Below are 16,351 nucleotides of genomic sequence, written 5' to 3'. Positions count from 1 at the left end.
TCCATTGACCACTCAGCCTCACTATACTTGCTCAACCTGGTGTGGGTACTGTATTTTTCTATATACAAGACCCCCACTTTTCTAACCCAAAATATCTTTCTTTGCAAGAAAGTGGAAGGGGAAGGCAGGGATCAAAGCGCTTTGATTCCTGCTTTCCCCCTCCACTTTCTAGTGAAGAAAGTGCTTCCCCCCTCCACTTTATTTGCAAGAAAGTGGAGGGGGAAAGCAGGAATCATAAAGTGCTTTTATTCCTGCTTTCCCCCTCCACTTTCTTGCGAGGAAAGTGCTTTTCCCTTCTACTTTCTTTAGCGCTCCAGCAAGCGATAAAAATTTCAGGTTGTTGCCTGTGGCTGCAAATCAACATTGCAAGGTAGAAAACTTGGAAGTTTTGAATGCAAAGTACTCAAAACTTCCAAGTGCAAGGCACTATCCTTAATATCACAACCCAAATGATGTCACAGCTGTAAAATTTTATTTTTTTATTAAATGTATTGCGAAAACACCTCCATGCTCAAAAGTAGGTTTAGAGTGTGTTTAATTAACATGTCAGGAAAGGGAAGACACTAGCCCCATGCCCCTCTGATGTCATTTCTGGCATCCTCCTGTGGATGGATGGAGGACAATGAGTTTGAATGGGAAAGTCTCCACTGTGTACAGATGTTCTCCATATGAACTGGAACCTTGATTTGCTCAGGTTCCAACTCCTGTGGAAAGTCTCCACAGATAGTGGGAAATCTCCTGTTCAGACTTTCCCCTCCACACATGGGAAGTCATTGCAATCGGACACAGAAGGGACAGAGATAGCAACCTTCTCTTCCTCATGTGGTGCATGCACATGGTTTTAATGTATTGAGTTTATCCTTCTTTCATTTCTGGGAATTGTGTGTACGGAAGAATCATTCATGTAACATGTATACGCATATATTTCTAAATGTGCTATGAGAAATGTTTGTTGGTCACTTCTGGTGAATATTTCCAAATACGATTTGAAAACGTCACAACAGAATTTGTAAAAATCATTTTGCTGAGTAGTATTACATATGGGGCAGTTTGCATTTTCTTAAGACTGAAAGTTCATAATAATCGCAAAAATCGTTGGGACATCACCTTACTTCTGCAGAATTGCTGCAGAATCATGGCTTGGCTTTTTTTTAACTGCCTTTTTTCATGCTTGGCTTCCTCTCCCCACCAACTGCATTATTAGGGCAAGAACGTGGATGCAACCAGAGGTGCTTGTGCAGAGCCTGACAGAGATGAAGCTGTTAATGCATAGGGGAGTCCCATGCACACATAAATCTGTTGCATGTGCAGACTACCAGTGCATGAACACTTCTCATTCTTTCCAGGGCTTGGATGCTGGCTGAGAGGTTCTGGGAGTTGTAGTCCAAAGAAGTATATTGTCTAATATCTCATTCAAAGAACTCAGTAGGAACTTTCTGAAGCTGGCACAGGAGATCAGTTTCTTTCCCTCCAAATAAGGTCTGTAATGCTGTATATTAAGAAAATGTTAGCAGTCTTAATACTTGGGGTAGGCAAAGTGCAGTTATCCAGATATGACTGCACTGCAATTCCCATCATCTTTCACTGTTAGTCGTATAGGGTATGGTTACTAGGAGTTGCAATCCAACAACATCTGGAGATCCACAGTTGACCACTGGTTCTTCAGTCTTAGTTCTGATTGTAGTTCTAATTTTAGAACTGCAGAGCTAGAAGGGACTCTATGGGTCATTGAGTCTAGCCCCTGCCCAAGAAGCACAGTGGGGCATCAAATTCTCAGCCTCTGGCTCTGCAGCCAGATACCTAAACGACTGAGCTATCCAGCTGTAATCTGTTGTTGTTATGTACTATCAAGTCACTTCCAATTTACGGCAACCCTATGAATGAGTGGTCTCCAAAATGTCCTATGTTCAACAGCCCTGCTCAGCTCTTGCAGACTCCAGCCATTGGCTTCCTTTAGGGAGTCAGTCCATCTCTTTAGGATTTTGGCAGATTCAGTCTCTGTGACTTGAAATAGTTCTGCCAGTATCACATCTACTCATGGTGATTTAACCTAGGAAATCAGTATTATCTAAAAAATGTCCATCCATATAGATTTGTTTTGCACATTTCTTCACAAACATTATTCAGAAGAAAACTGCTAATGGGATTGGCCCATAGTGATGGCAGTTAATTGGACTGAATTATGTTGATATAGCAGCTCTACACATTGATACAGTGAGATATGTTTCTTATTAAGATGGCTGGAAAGCTCAGTGAGTTGGGTATGCTTGGAGTTTTGATGCCCCACTGCGCCTCCCAGGTGAAGGGCCAGTCTGTACAGCCTTGCGCAAGCAGTACAATCCCAGGGCACCCCCAGAGAGACAAACTGGAAAACTACCTCTTGAGTACTCTCTACCTGGAAAACCCTGAAAAGGTCACCATAAGTTAGAATCAACTTAACAGCACACAGTTATTATTTAGAATAGTAGTAGGCAACCTCTAGAGATATAGGGGCTGTATACTGGATGCCGAAGGGCTGCAGTTGCTCCTCACCCCCATACCTTTTCTTACAAAGATGAGAAGTTTTCCTCAAGAAGCTCCTTGTGCTACCTATCACCATATTTTTAGAAAATTAAATTTGAGGAAGCACTGCGGGTGTGTGTGTGTGTGTCCCTCCAAGGTCCTGCGATGCCCTATAAAGATGGCAAAATTGCCCACATGCCCCTTTGAGGGCACGAGGGGACTGTCTGTTTTAGCTATTTTTTAAAACAGTTTTTTTTTCAAATATTAGAGGCTACATGTTACCCTCACCTGCTTTAAAGTCACATAGATACCTGTATGTTTCCTCACTATGTGGCAGATCAACTGAATGAATAAAGTTTCACTGTACGGTGAACTTTAGGATTGTTGATTCCTCATCCAGAGTGATTTTTACCATTTATATATTTATATGCTTCTCATAAGAGGTGTTTAACAAATAAGCAAACATTAATTAAAACTGGACCTCTCAACATATAGTCTTTGTATGAGATGGGGACCCAATAAATAGAGAGATCTTTAGGTGAAATGAGCTGTCTTGTTTTTTCTGTGTGGTGCCTATACACCACAGAACACAGCAGCACATTTTGAGGCATCATTTCAGATCATTAAATTGTAATTAGAGTTCCAACTCTTGCCAGCTTCCTTGAAGTCAAAAACTCTTGCAGAGCAATACTTAAAAAGCAATACTTTCAGAAACCTCTGCATGTCACAGAATGAGCCCAGTTTGAGTCCTGGAATTCAGAAAGTTAACATCAACATTTTCTTGTTTCCAGAGTGATAAACTTCTTATGGACAGGATTCAGATGGGAAAGAAATTTTACCCAAACTACCGCTTACCTTGAAAAAATTGGAATTAGGGATGTTAGTAATTGTTTGACCTCTGTTTCTAAAGAGGAGAATGAGTGAAGAGCTATTGGGGCATGGAAATAGGGGCTAAAAATCATATGATTCAACAAGCATGTCTTTTGTAACATGGCTTATACTTTGTGGACACAATTGCCAGACAACCAGCCTTTTGTACACTGTGCAAAAAGTGCATCGTTTTCTGTTGGCATGACTGACATTTGCTGCAGGAAGGAGTTACGTTGGAATCTACTGCACTTCCATGCATCACACCTGGCATGGCGCAAGATAGTCTTGTGACCAGAGTGGGAAGAACAAAAGAGGCACTCTAGCCTATAGTCTTGTGATCAGGAGGAATGCTCTAGTACACATTGCTACTTCAGCCTGCACTGAGATCTTTCCACCCAATTAGTTATTCATGCTACCCACTGTGGAAAATAAGAGGTTAAGCTAGACATTGGTCTGATTCAATGTAGCTGGGCTTCTTTTTTTTAAAATGTTATTTAGACATCAAACTGTAGGCTGCTAAATGATGTCTCAAAGTCAATTCTATTTCTCCATCTGCCAAATTAATTGTTAGACCTCATACATCCAACTCTAAATATGCTGAATGATAGATGCCACACACTGCTACACATCATATATATTAGCTCTTAGATAAAAATACCAAATTCTCAGATTAATGTTTTAATGTTGTGTAACAGTTTTTGAGTCCTATGCATTAAAAACCATTTCAGACAACAAAATACAGTATTTTAAATCTATTCTGCTACATAGATCTGTTTGCACAATGGAGTGCTGTCACCAGCAGTGGTAGACCACCTGTAATTCAAAAGTTTCTTTTTCAGTTTTGAGGTGCACATGACTTCCACACAATGATATAAAGTTGTGCATGCCCAAAATTGAAAAAGAAACTTTTTATTTAGTATCAATCCGATGATGAAGAAGAAGCAGGAGGGGCTATACAACAGGATACTGGGCAATGTATAATTAAGTTGGCTGGAGCCAAAGATTGAGAGTTTGATTCTCCACTGTGCCTTGTCGAACAGCCAGCCTGTGTAACCTTGAGCAACCTGCACTGTCCCGGACCACCCTCAGAAGAAAGGAATTGGAAAACATTTCTGTACTTCTATACCTAGAAAACTCTGGTTAGGGTTGCCTTAAGTTGGAATCTATCTTAGTCTGTTATCATTTGTTTTACATTGTGCTTGATTGTCTTATTTTGATGTTTTTATACACCGCTCAGAATAGTGCTTGCAGTAATGGCGCGGTAAATAAATAAATAAATATCAGATAGCTTTCAGTTATTATTGCACGTAGTATTATGAACACACTAGAAAACAATAGAACTGTGGTTGGCCATTTAAATATTTTGAATGATATTAATTAACGTATCTGCAGATTCAAATTCTTTGCTGGTCTTGCTGTAAAGCAATAAACATTCATTGTAGCTGAATTATAAAGAGGAAGGGAAATCTCATAACCTAAAGCTATTTTCACAGCCTCTTTGGACTATTTCATTCATGGATCTTTGTTGTGTTTAGGGAGTCTGTGCTGATTTCACATCAGAGCAGATTGGAGCAGCTGCAGGAAACATTAAGGCAGAAGGTGCTGAATGAAAAGAGCTGGCAGGAAAAGGTAATAGTGGGATTTCCAACTATCGCCATGTTGTTCCTGTTAACTTTAGTCAGCTGTCATGCAAAAGCAGCCAACATTCATTTCTTAGTAGCTTCTGTTCTACTGTTCTTTAGTATTTTTCATCCAAAGTTAAGGTGACTCCACAAAGCAATATCATTTGTTTATTTATTGAATAAAAATTGTTATACATGGCTTTAAAGAGCCCTAAAGGCAGCATATAATATTAGAAATAAAAACACCAGAAACATTGCATAAAAACAAATGTAAGAAATGTAGCAAGAATAATATAGAAGATTACTCCAGTATTTTTATTAGAAGTAAAATGTTCATTCATGTACCTCTGAATCTGTAACTCTGTGGATTTGCAGAGGAGGGTTTGGGCATGTTAAATACAGCTCAATTCAGTCTGCAACCTCAAATATGACCATGCTTTTTCTGTGTTCGCAAGTTCAGAGTCTAGTCCTCTTCTTCCCAAGTTTTTAATTCCTATCGTAAATTCTCTCTTCTTCCCTTCCTTGAATGCTGAAGCAATCACCATACAATTCTCATGGCTAGCAGCCATCTCACTGCTCATTTCCTTTCTTATTCCCTTTGCTGGGACAGCTTTTATAGTTAAGGATTAAATTATCATGTTATTTGTTTTGTTTATAAAACTTCATTTCTGGGAGAGTTCTGACTTCATCTATGTGGTTTTTTGCAGAGTGTGTTCTAAGGACATTCTGCAATCCAAACCTTGATCCAGAACTACTTGTGCTGATATCCTGTGTACTTGTTCCACAGCTAGCTCTGTCACGGACAGACAGGAACCTCTCCTTCAGAATAGTGGCACGATGGCAATGCAGCATCCTCCAGCATTCTTGAGTTAACACACACACACCAGTCATTTGTATGTTCCAGAAAACCGTACTCCCGGAGCACATCATTTCGGGCACCTTGGAGGCATCTGCCTTGTATAGTGCTTAGAGTACTAGACAAAGTATTGGGAAACCTGGTTCTGAATTCCCAACGGGCCATGAAACTCATTGGAAACCAGCTATATTCAGCTTGACCCAACTCACTATATTGTTGTGAGTGTAATGGAGGAAGAAAGAGAGCCTTGACCTTGTTGAAGGAAAGACAGGATGTAGCTGTAAAAATCAATTAAAAATTAATGAAAAAAATAGGCACATGCAAACCCAAACAGAATCAGAGTAGTCTTGGAGCAGAGGAAGAAGACACTGTTTACCTGGGTAGAGCAACACCACAATGGGTCCTTTGTATCCTGTTCAGCATTGGTAAAAAGATGGTCAATGATATGAACTGAGAAAAGGGGAAATTGAAATCAATACAGTAGGCTCAGTTGCTGACATCAAAACACAAGTTGAGGACAACTGAACTCCCAATAAAGCCCAAAATTTCTCCTGGATATTGCAACTACTTAGGCACTAGACTGGGGTCTCAGGCTGAGCTCACTCCATGTTGACCTCAACCTGTATCCCGTTTGTCTGGTATAGAGTGGATTAGTAGTCTTCCACCTACACTTACAAGAAAAATATTTTGTTTGAATTAGTCTTCATTTTGCTTGATAGTAAAGTGCTATTCATAGCAAACAAAAAGCAAATGAACAAAACTACATTAATGTTTCCTATTGTTGCTTCTAGAACATGAACTTAAGCATTGCAGGACATCTCAAATTCAAATAATACAGTGGAATCTTATATGTTTCTAATAAGCCTTCCTGAGTTGAATGGGACATATTCCCAGAGAAGTATGTATAAAGGATTGCATCTTAAGCGAGAACTTTTCTGAAATCTTATCATGGTAGTGAGGCTGTTCTTGGTCTTCTCAATTTCTGCAAGCCATACCTCTGTTACCAGTAAAAAGAAGGAAATTTGGTCAAACACCAGAGATGGTGTTTTTTAAAAATCTTTTTTGAACTGTTCACACATGCATCAATTCCGTTAGACATCACACAATGCTTTTCAACAGAAAGTGTGAACTGACACCACTGAAACCCATTGTTTGGATATAATGCAAATTCTGATACGTATTTGAATAGTGCTGGTTCTTTATATACTTAAACAGTTTTTGGGGTGCTGTATTTAAGAGATAAACACAGTTGTACAAATAAGAAACAGATATTTTCAATCTTCTATTGCAGATGCTTAGACTGAGGAATCAGCAGTTTTTAACTTCCTTAAAAGTCTACTTCTCTTATTTTCTTCATGGCTGGTCATTGAACTTCATGTTTTGAACACCTGGCTTTCAGATATTCATATCTTTCTGCTCAGTTTATTCTGATTATATACACTCAACATAATTTTTGGCTTTTATTAATACATACATCAAGCTGTCTTACCTTACTTTCTCACACACAGGCTATAATTTTAGCAGGAGGTCAGCCTGTTTGCAAAATCAGAATCTGTTGTGCAGTTTGCAATTTAAAATGGGTAATGAACTAATAGGAATAAGAGACAGCAGTTACATATTTGCTAACAGCTATTAAAATGCGCTGAATGTCAAGTGTGCGGAAAATGTTCTCATCAGACCAAAGAGATGTTGCTGTCTTTTTCTTGGGTCACTGTGCCATTACATAGGCATAATGTGTTCTCTTTTTAAAGAGAAAAATCTTTCAATCCATGTGTTTGTCAAAAGGGGAAAATCTCTTTCAGAATTAAGTTGTTTAAAGTGGTGTTTTGGTGTTTAATGCATTGGGTAGGGAAAATGTTCTACAAGGGGAAAGAAATCAATTGTTGCTATGCAACTTGAACAAGATAATTGAGGAACATCTTTCAGCCTGCTTATTATTGTTATTATTAGTTACCCTAATTTCAGGTGTTAACCAAAAGGGAAACATTTGCATTCTGAGATCAGCTTCTAATGATGTCACTACAGACGTATCAGCCGTTATTGTAATTTTCTGTTGACAATGTTTGGAGAATACTTCAAGCCCCTCCTGCCCTGCATACTCAATAGACTCTTGTGCCACACTTCAGTAGTTTACCTAAAAGAATATTGTGTCCAGGTAGGAAAAACTCCACTTTCTTATACTGAGCACAATCTGAGCAGGGCTGAGTGAATAAGAACACCAGCATTCTGTTCCCACTATGGCTAGTCAGGTGCCCATGCTCATGGGCAGGACATGTGCTCAACAACACTGTAGCACCTTGTATAAAGAAGCGTTTGATGCTGGGGATAATTTATAGCCATCATGAATAATAGGTATCGGTACCTTTATACTTGATGATCTTACCATTTGGTTTCACTGATGACCCCAGATTCTAATATTATGAGAGATGAAGAAAACTACTAGACCAGACATTTAGCAAAACAGGCACCCAAAGATTGAATGGACACATGCATGTGAATTATTCCTTTCTTGATTTCCTCTGAAAAAATTCCTTATACTTACTCCTGAAAGTTTCTACAGTAGATTATAGTACCATGTTTTAAGATTGGAGAGAGAGTGTGTGTGTGTATATGTAACTCTGAGTTTCTAAAATCTGACAGCACTGTACAAAAAAACAGGAGGCACGTTTTATGGTTCAATTTTATTCTATCAACCTTAGCTTATTTAAATATATTGATTTGCGTATATTTTGGACTTGCCTGTCCTCAAGTATTTCATGGTTTCTGATGTTTATCCAGCTATACTGGACAAAATTCAGTTTCAGCACAGCTAATTCACAAACTTTTAACTAGTACAGTATAGATATCACAAATAGCATTGCTATTGTGTGTTTATTTTTAAAGGACAGAATTAGGAAGGTAATATTTGTTGTTTATTCTAATATTATTTATTGTTATAACATTTGTAAAAAAAGTTTGCATTTCTTGAAAATGTTCATGAGATGATAATAATGGCATGATAGTACCTCAGATTAGAAATCTGAATTTAAAAGATCACCAGTTTTGTAGGCTACAGTGATTCCAATAATTTTCCTTTGAGATACAGTCCAACTAGAACTTCTTAGAGCAATTAAACATTTTGGAAATCCATTTTTCATGGATTAATTTACACATGTTCCCAGCTTTTTAAACAGTGAGGAGTCCATTGAAAGACCAATCTTAGAGATGACTTTAAAGTTTAGACTTAAGACTCTGTTGGATAAAAAAGAGAGCAGTGGTGCAGTTCGATTGTTTTAGACTGGAGTTTGAGGGGGAATATAAGTGTATTTTCCTTTAAAATGTGGTCAACCATCCTACTGTGTTTGGGCCTCTCCTGATCATTCTGATGAATGCGGCTCTGGTTTGTTTGTTAATTAAGACCCTTTTGTGAAATCCCTGAACTACATCAAGAAAGCTTTAAATCACAAAATGTATAGATGACTGGCACCTTGGTGGTTTTAAAAGAGGATTAGACTAGTCTGGTTTGATCACTCACAGCAGCTTTTATTAAAGGCCCAGAGTCAATGTCTACTGTCCTTTCCCTCGCATGCCCAAAGAGTTGGGTTTCCAGCACTAATCTCCTGGGGATAGTCAGTCCAGCTGGGTCCCCAGCTGACTTGACTTGGATTCCCAAAAGTCCAGGTCCAGCAAAGTGGGCAGGACATATGGATCCCAATCTAGAGTGCAAGAGCTGGTAAAGTTGGGTGATGGGTGCCAGGCTCCATAGCATTGCTCCTCCCAGAGCTGCCTTTGCTTCACCTGTTGCTGCTTGTGTCTCCAGCCCTGAAACTGGGTTGGGACAGCAGAGATGCCAAGAGTAGGGTGGCGCTGGGTCAGCTACGGCTTGCATTGCCAGAGAGCCTCAGGTCCCTGACTCATTCATTGGCCAAACCATATGGGTAAGAGGAGGTGGCTCTCCTTGTCCTCTATCCCTATTTGCACCACCGTGGAGATGCAGAAGATGGGGTCCCAATGCTCAGCTGTTTCCCCTTCATTTGAGATGGTTGACAACAACCCTGAGCCCTGAAATGCCTGCTCTTTTATTCCCACTTTAGCACCCTCCTCCAATTGTTCTACATCAGGAGGTGGCGCTTCCTCTACCTCCAGCAGTGAATCCCTGCCAGCTGGGGTGCAGGAGGCTCACTCTTTTCTAGGGATCCCTTGGGCTTGTGGGGTGGGGCCAGATGGCCTGCTAGGGCACTCGAGGCAACCCCCTCACAGCAAGTTTCCTTCACAGCTAACTTTTTAGAAGTATTTTGTGCTTATGTTTTCACTGAAAATATGGGGTAAATCCAGCAGATATTTATTTATGCCCAATCTTTTGCTTTTTAGGTCGAAGCTGAGAGAGCACAAGAACAAGCCTATCAAAAAGAACAAATTCAGAGACTCAAAGAAGAGGCCAGAATTGAACTAGACATTGAGAAACAAAAGCATCAGGAATTAATTGTGAAATATCAGAAAGATCAGGATGAGCTGTTACACACAAAGGTTTTAACTACTGGAAATAAACTGCTTCAAGATTCTTTCAAATGTGCAGGGAGAAAAGCTGTTCACTTAATTTAATCATGAAGGTCAAATGGTACAATGGAATTGTTAAACACAGTCAGAACGTCCCAAGTTCCTTTCAGATTTTGATGACCTAGAGCTGACATTAATAAACAAACCCAGAATCAACCATTTTTTGTTGACAGGGCAAGCAGAGGATGTGTCAGTCACAGCACAGTATTCAAAATAAGAGCATTTATACTATGAAAGTCTGGGATTGTCATCAGCTTCAAACATGGTCCTATATGGGGCCATTTACAAATCATTGTTCTTTTTGCATCGTTTAGAAAAAGGAGCCTTGCTCCTGTGCATACTTGATCTTTCATAGGATCAAAGGGGATACACATTTCCTGAAATTAACAACATTTTCTCCTTAAGCACACAATTTCTTCAGAGCTTCATGCTTGAGCAATTAGGCTTGGAAATAATTATAATCTTAGAACTGCAGAGCTGAAAGGGACCCTATGGATTAAGGAGACAGAGTGGGGAATTGAACTCCCCACCTCTTGGCTCCACAGCCAGAGGAACCAGAGGAACTATCCAGCAGTTCATCCTGTGTTTACTGTATTCCATGTGTAACTCTTGAATGGATATAGGCAAGCCCAAAGCTGTTACATAATAATAGCTTCCCGGGGACATGGGGGGTGGAATGGGGGGTGTTCTGCTGCATCCCTGCAACAGGAGTAGTTGAATGATCCTACCATACATACAAACCCTCCAATATAGAGATGTAGGAAAATTCTCTGTTTTCAGGGAAATTTGGTAGGAATGTAACATCAGAGGAGCAAATCACGTAAAGATGCTTCTTTGTGAGTGAGGCTTCTGTGCTCACAGGAGCTATCATTTATTTCATTGATTACTCATGGATGCTCCAGGACTTTTGCTTTGAATAGCTCTGCTATTATTCATTTGATAAAGATCAGCTCAGACTTTCTCTCTGGGTTTAAGAAGCCTGGTCATCTTTGGAGATGCCATGCTTTGGACTGTCATTAGGTAAAGCTGGATATCAAGGACAGGGCCTTTGCCATGGCGGCTCTCCAGCTGTGGAACTTGGGAAATCAGCAAGCTTACTCTCTTGCCTCTTTAGACATGTTGCAAAATCCTTTTTGTTCCATAGTTATTGTTTTCTATTAGCAGGTTTTACAATGTTTATGCTAACTCTTAGACATTGACAAGAACCCTATAGTGGATTTGTGTACAATGTAACTGTAGTTGTGTAAATCATGGCAGCGAATTGCCACTAATTAGCATGCTGCCATTCTTAAGCTGTGTCAAGTTGCATGATTGGTTCATGACTAAGAACTGGTGTAAATTCACAATAAGGTACTGACTCCTCTTATACAGCTTTCAGTTAATATATGCTAATGATACTCTTTTCAGTAGTTCTGAATTACTGCTTTTACTCATATTGTAAGCCATCCTTGGAAGATTTGATTTTGAAAACGGGGGAATGAATGAATGAATGAAATGATAGTAAATGCTCCCTGCTCAGCCAATTTATTCCCTCCATGATGTTGTGCATATTGCTTACTAGCATCCTCTCTTAATATTCTTCTTCTGTAAAACACTTTTTTAAAATGCCACTCATTTTATAAGACTACAAAGTATTGTTGGTCTACATCCTTATGATGTGGTGATTTTACATCATTCTCCCTGTCTTAAAATCTCTCATGTTTTAAATCTGTTTAGCTAAGGGAATGAAGTAAATGAATCTCAGATTTGTCTTTCAGATACCTCTGCTGATATCCAGTGCTACCCATAGCCTGAAGACGGAAATTGAGGCACTTGAAGAGAAGCTCCAGGTAGCCCAAACCAAGCTTACAGAGAAGAATGAAAAAAGAGAACAAAAATGGCAAAGTGTTAGAAACCAAGTTGCGGAGCTTGAAATACAGTTGAAAGAAGAACAGAATACACACCATTCAATAACAGAAGAAATGAGACAAGAAATAAAAAAGAAGTCTTATGAGCTGGACAGACTGACTGATGAACAAACACAGTTGATTCAGAACTTGAATCAAGTTCAAGAGGAGGTATGAATTCAGTGAAGGTTTAGACTTCATTAATCATTGATGTCTTAAACTCTTTTCATTTATTGTCTTGGTTGAGGCATAGCAATCTTGGTCCAATAAACATTGCTGAACAGAAATCAAGATACGTGCAACACATTCATGCACCTTGTTCCAAAATATCTTGGCTCCTTATACCAGTGCTTGTTATGATTTCTGAACTGGAAAACTGGTTTGAGTGATTTTACAAATAAAACGATGGTCAAAACAAGATCAAATTTTGATTTCATATCTTGGTGTATAAAAAGTGTTCAAACCCATTTATGGTTTAGCTGTCATAGGAAACTTTTGAGAAACCAAGGGATATTGAACTAAGGGACAGCATAGAGAGAAGACACAGACGTAGCTCGTTCTTAATTGAACAAACCAATATGAGGGTATCATATTCTGGATATATGACAAGAGTCTTTGGAAAAGTCAACAGTGCTCAGAAAAGAAGGGAATAAAAAGGAGGAAGACCTTTTAGTCAGTAAAAGAAGCCATGGCTTTTAAGTTTGCAAGAGCTGAGCAGTGCTGTTAATGAAAGGAAGTGATTGATTCCTAGGTTTGTCATAAGTGAGAAATGACTTGACAATGCTGAACAAATAAAAACAACACTGTTGATCAATGAAAGCAGAGACAAAATCTGTAGTTCCACAAGACATTTGTGAGGACAAATTAAAATTCCACAAAACTGTGCAGGCTTTCAAGTTCTCTAGAACTGTCCATCAGGATATGTAGCATAAAAATCAGAATTGAGGGTGGAGGCAGCAGTGAAAAGAAAACTGCAAATGAGTTTGGCCGGATATTGTTGTGGCCATGAGATCCACTGTTAGTTAATCTCAGAACCAAGATGGTGATTTCACACTGGAGAAGGCAAGTCCGCAGATATCAGATTATAACAAGCAGTCTTGACTATGATGAAGAAATGATGGCTGTCCATTTCTCCAAGGCTTGAGGCAAGTGATACTGCAGACATTTCTAGATGTTCTGATTTTCCTAGGAAGAACGAACAGTGATCTCATCCTGACAAGGACTTCCATTGTCAGCAGATCATTTAAGCTACTGTACTTGTTTGAAAAGTAGGCAGCCCACATTAATATCAGTTGTGCTGCAGTACAATGATGTTTCTGTTGGATTATACCCTCTGACCCATGAAAGTGGGCTATGCTCTATTTATGAACATAAATGCAGCTTGAGTATCTAATATTAATATCACTGGTGTGTGTTTTTTCAGCAGTTTTAAACCCTTTCCTCCCAGTTAACCGTAACAACACTTCTATTCATGAAATCATCAAACTGAAGCAGGCAACTCGGGGGAGACATTAGAGATGTGATACGTTCACATGATACTGAATCCCAACCCCAGCACCTTCCAAATATGCAGGCCTACAGTTTTTACTGTTCCCAGCCGTACTGCCTAGATGCGATGGGGATTGTAGTCCTATAAGGTTTAACAAAGTGTGGCTCATGGGCTACATGCAGCCCCCAGCCATTTTTGCACCCCCAGAATCTCCCAAAAGAAAAAGGGAAAGAAAAACAACACAGAATTGCTGTTGCAGACTATGATGTCTCTAGTATTTATACAGCTTTGCAGCAGCAGTGAGCTGCACAGCTATTTTCCTTTTCAGTTAGTGTGATTTTATTCAATTCACCACTAAAACCTATGAAAATTATTTTTTAGTATTTTAAAAAATGTAAATTAAAATTAATTAGCCAATTGTCCATGCCTTTGTACTTTGGCTATGCCTCTAGGATTCGTGGCCCTTGGGATGCTAGCAATTTGGGAAAGAGGCCCTTGAGCCCTCCAGGTATGCCCACTCCTGACCTACACCATCTGGAAATCAGATGTATTCGTCAGGAATGGGAACGCAAGTGTGTTTTCACCAGATCAGGACCAGAGAGCATAGCTGGTGATATTTGAGGAACATGGATACCTTGTTATCTATAATATGGCCACAAGTGTTTCAGTACATAACCTGTTTCCTGCGCACTCAGTTCTCTAAGTAATCTCCATGCGGAGGAATTCGGAAAGCACCCGGGATTCCTGCCCTCTTTTGTTTTTGTCTTGACAATGTCTGATGAAATATGTGTTTCTTTTTTCCTTGCAGAATGCTCTTCTCCAGGACACAGTGCGCAGGGAGTGTGAGGAACGCTATGAGCTCACTGAAGCTTTAGCTCAAGCCAGAGAACAAGTTGTGGAGCTAAAAAAACTCAGTGGAAACTTCCCGTTGTCACACTGTTCTCTTAGTCAGGGCAGCCTAACCTCTTCCACCCCGTCGGTCAGCAATCATGGGCAGAAAAGCCCAAGCTGTGGGAAAGGAATAACACACTCAGGCCTTTGTAGGATTTCAAGAGCCACTAAAGCACCGATTTGCAGTCAGTTCAAAAGCAGCATGGACACAAGCTTACCTGCTTTGCCAGCTCTACAATCCCCAGGTGGTCGAGTGGCTTCCCTAGATGAATCCAGAAGGAAGAGGATCACCGCGGTTATAAAAAGACAGCTGAGTGAACTGTGATGAGTGAAGGGCCACATTCTTTTGATAAACGAGGGCAGCCAAAGAAAACCATTGGCACAAGTCAAACGTTAGCCAATATTATTTTCTGCCAAGCCACAGTTTTATAGAAGTAACATCAAATTATGCTTAAAAGTCATTTTATAAAAGAACACTCAAATGTTTATGTTCCAGAATGTAATCATGAATCAGCATTTTCCTCAATAAATGTTGGTGATTTAGGTCTAGTTGTTACTGAGGTAGAAAAATTATGTCTGGGCTTACTGGTTGTTTCAGTTTACATTGTGAGTAGATGCTTGTGTGATTTAACATACCTCTACATAAAACACTCCCTCCATAAGCAAAACCGTCAGAGAAAAGCATGCTGGTGTAGCCTAGTCCCACCACACAAAATTAGAATGTGAAGACAGATGGGCTAGAACTTTTTCCCCTTTTCTTTTTATTCTCTATCCCCTTTTTCAACAGAGAAAACTGTTGTGTATTAAATGAGGCATTGGCCACACTAGGAAAGTGGGTGTTACAGTATTTTATTATTTATTTATTTATTTGGCTTTTACCCCCATCCATCTACAGTAGATTCTAAACAAATCTACTATGGGCGGCTTACAGTCCAAGCAATATAAAACCAAGAATTAAAACAAACAATATCAAACAATGTCAGTAAAAACAAAAACAAACAAACAAGCAAATGTCCTTAGCTGTCCTGGCGTATCTCCACATTAAATCGTTCTCCTGAGTCCCTTTTCTCAGTATGCCAATTTGGTGATGTGAATTCGCTTTGTATCAAGGTCTGAGGCTAGCTGTAGTAACAGCTTTAAGAAATCAGCTTCCTCCACAAGCTTCTGCTTAGCAAATCTCATTTTTCTTGCATATCCACATTTTCATCTCCAGGCCTGAACTGCTGTTGTTACCATGAGTCCTAGTAAGAGCCCCACCCCAAACTTTCAAAATTCCATGAAACATGAAGCATCTTGTTCAGCCAGAACTTTGCTGATGTTTTTGGTTTCTTTCATAGGAACAATGATGTGATTCACTGGCTGCAAGGTTTGGTGGACTTTGGTGCACATTTTGTCTCCTTGCAGAATAACACGACAAAAAGAGCATGGTTTGTTCTGGAATATTCCTTTAGTTGGGATACATTTGAAGAACTCCAAGGAGGTGATATTTGCGGTGGCTTTGGTATGTTCTGTGTCCAGTATGATTTCACTAATAGAACGGTATGATCTCTTGTCTGGAACGAATCAGGAATGGTTCTGCTGAATTACTGTCTGCTCCACTGGAAGACTGAAGCACAGAAAAGCTGCCATCAGGGTTAAATATGTTCAGTGAATGGGATAGAGATAACTCAAGTACTGTATGGATGAGACCGAGAAAACA

General features: G+C 39.5%; 1 protein-coding gene across 6 annotated transcripts in view; it reads left to right on the top strand.

The window, feature by feature from the left end:
- The window catches only part of LEKR1 (leucine, glutamate and lysine rich 1), an 80,284-nt gene extending 65,083 nt beyond the window's left edge, over positions 1-15,201 (top strand). For all 6 annotated transcript variants that reach the window (XM_020781956.3, XM_072996109.2, XM_078389072.1 and 3 more), the window contains 4 exons: positions 4,908-5,001; positions 10,201-10,356; positions 12,144-12,443; positions 14,570-15,201. In XM_020781956.3, coding sequence (XP_020637615.3) covers positions 4,908-5,001; positions 10,201-10,356; positions 12,144-12,443; positions 14,570-14,977 — 958 coding nt within the window. In that variant the 3' untranslated portion in view covers positions 14,978-15,201. The remainder of the gene's footprint in view (positions 1-4,907; positions 5,002-10,200; positions 10,357-12,143; positions 12,444-14,569) is intronic.
- Positions 15,202-16,351: the final 1,150 nt, after the last annotated feature.

The sequence above is a fragment of the Pogona vitticeps genome, chromosome 3 (genome assembly GCF_051106095.1).
Source record: "Pogona vitticeps strain Pit_001003342236 chromosome 3, PviZW2.1, whole genome shotgun sequence".
Taxonomy (NCBI): Eukaryota; Metazoa; Chordata; class Lepidosauria; order Squamata; family Agamidae; genus Pogona; species Pogona vitticeps.
This window is presented reverse-complemented; position numbering and strand designations above follow the sequence as displayed.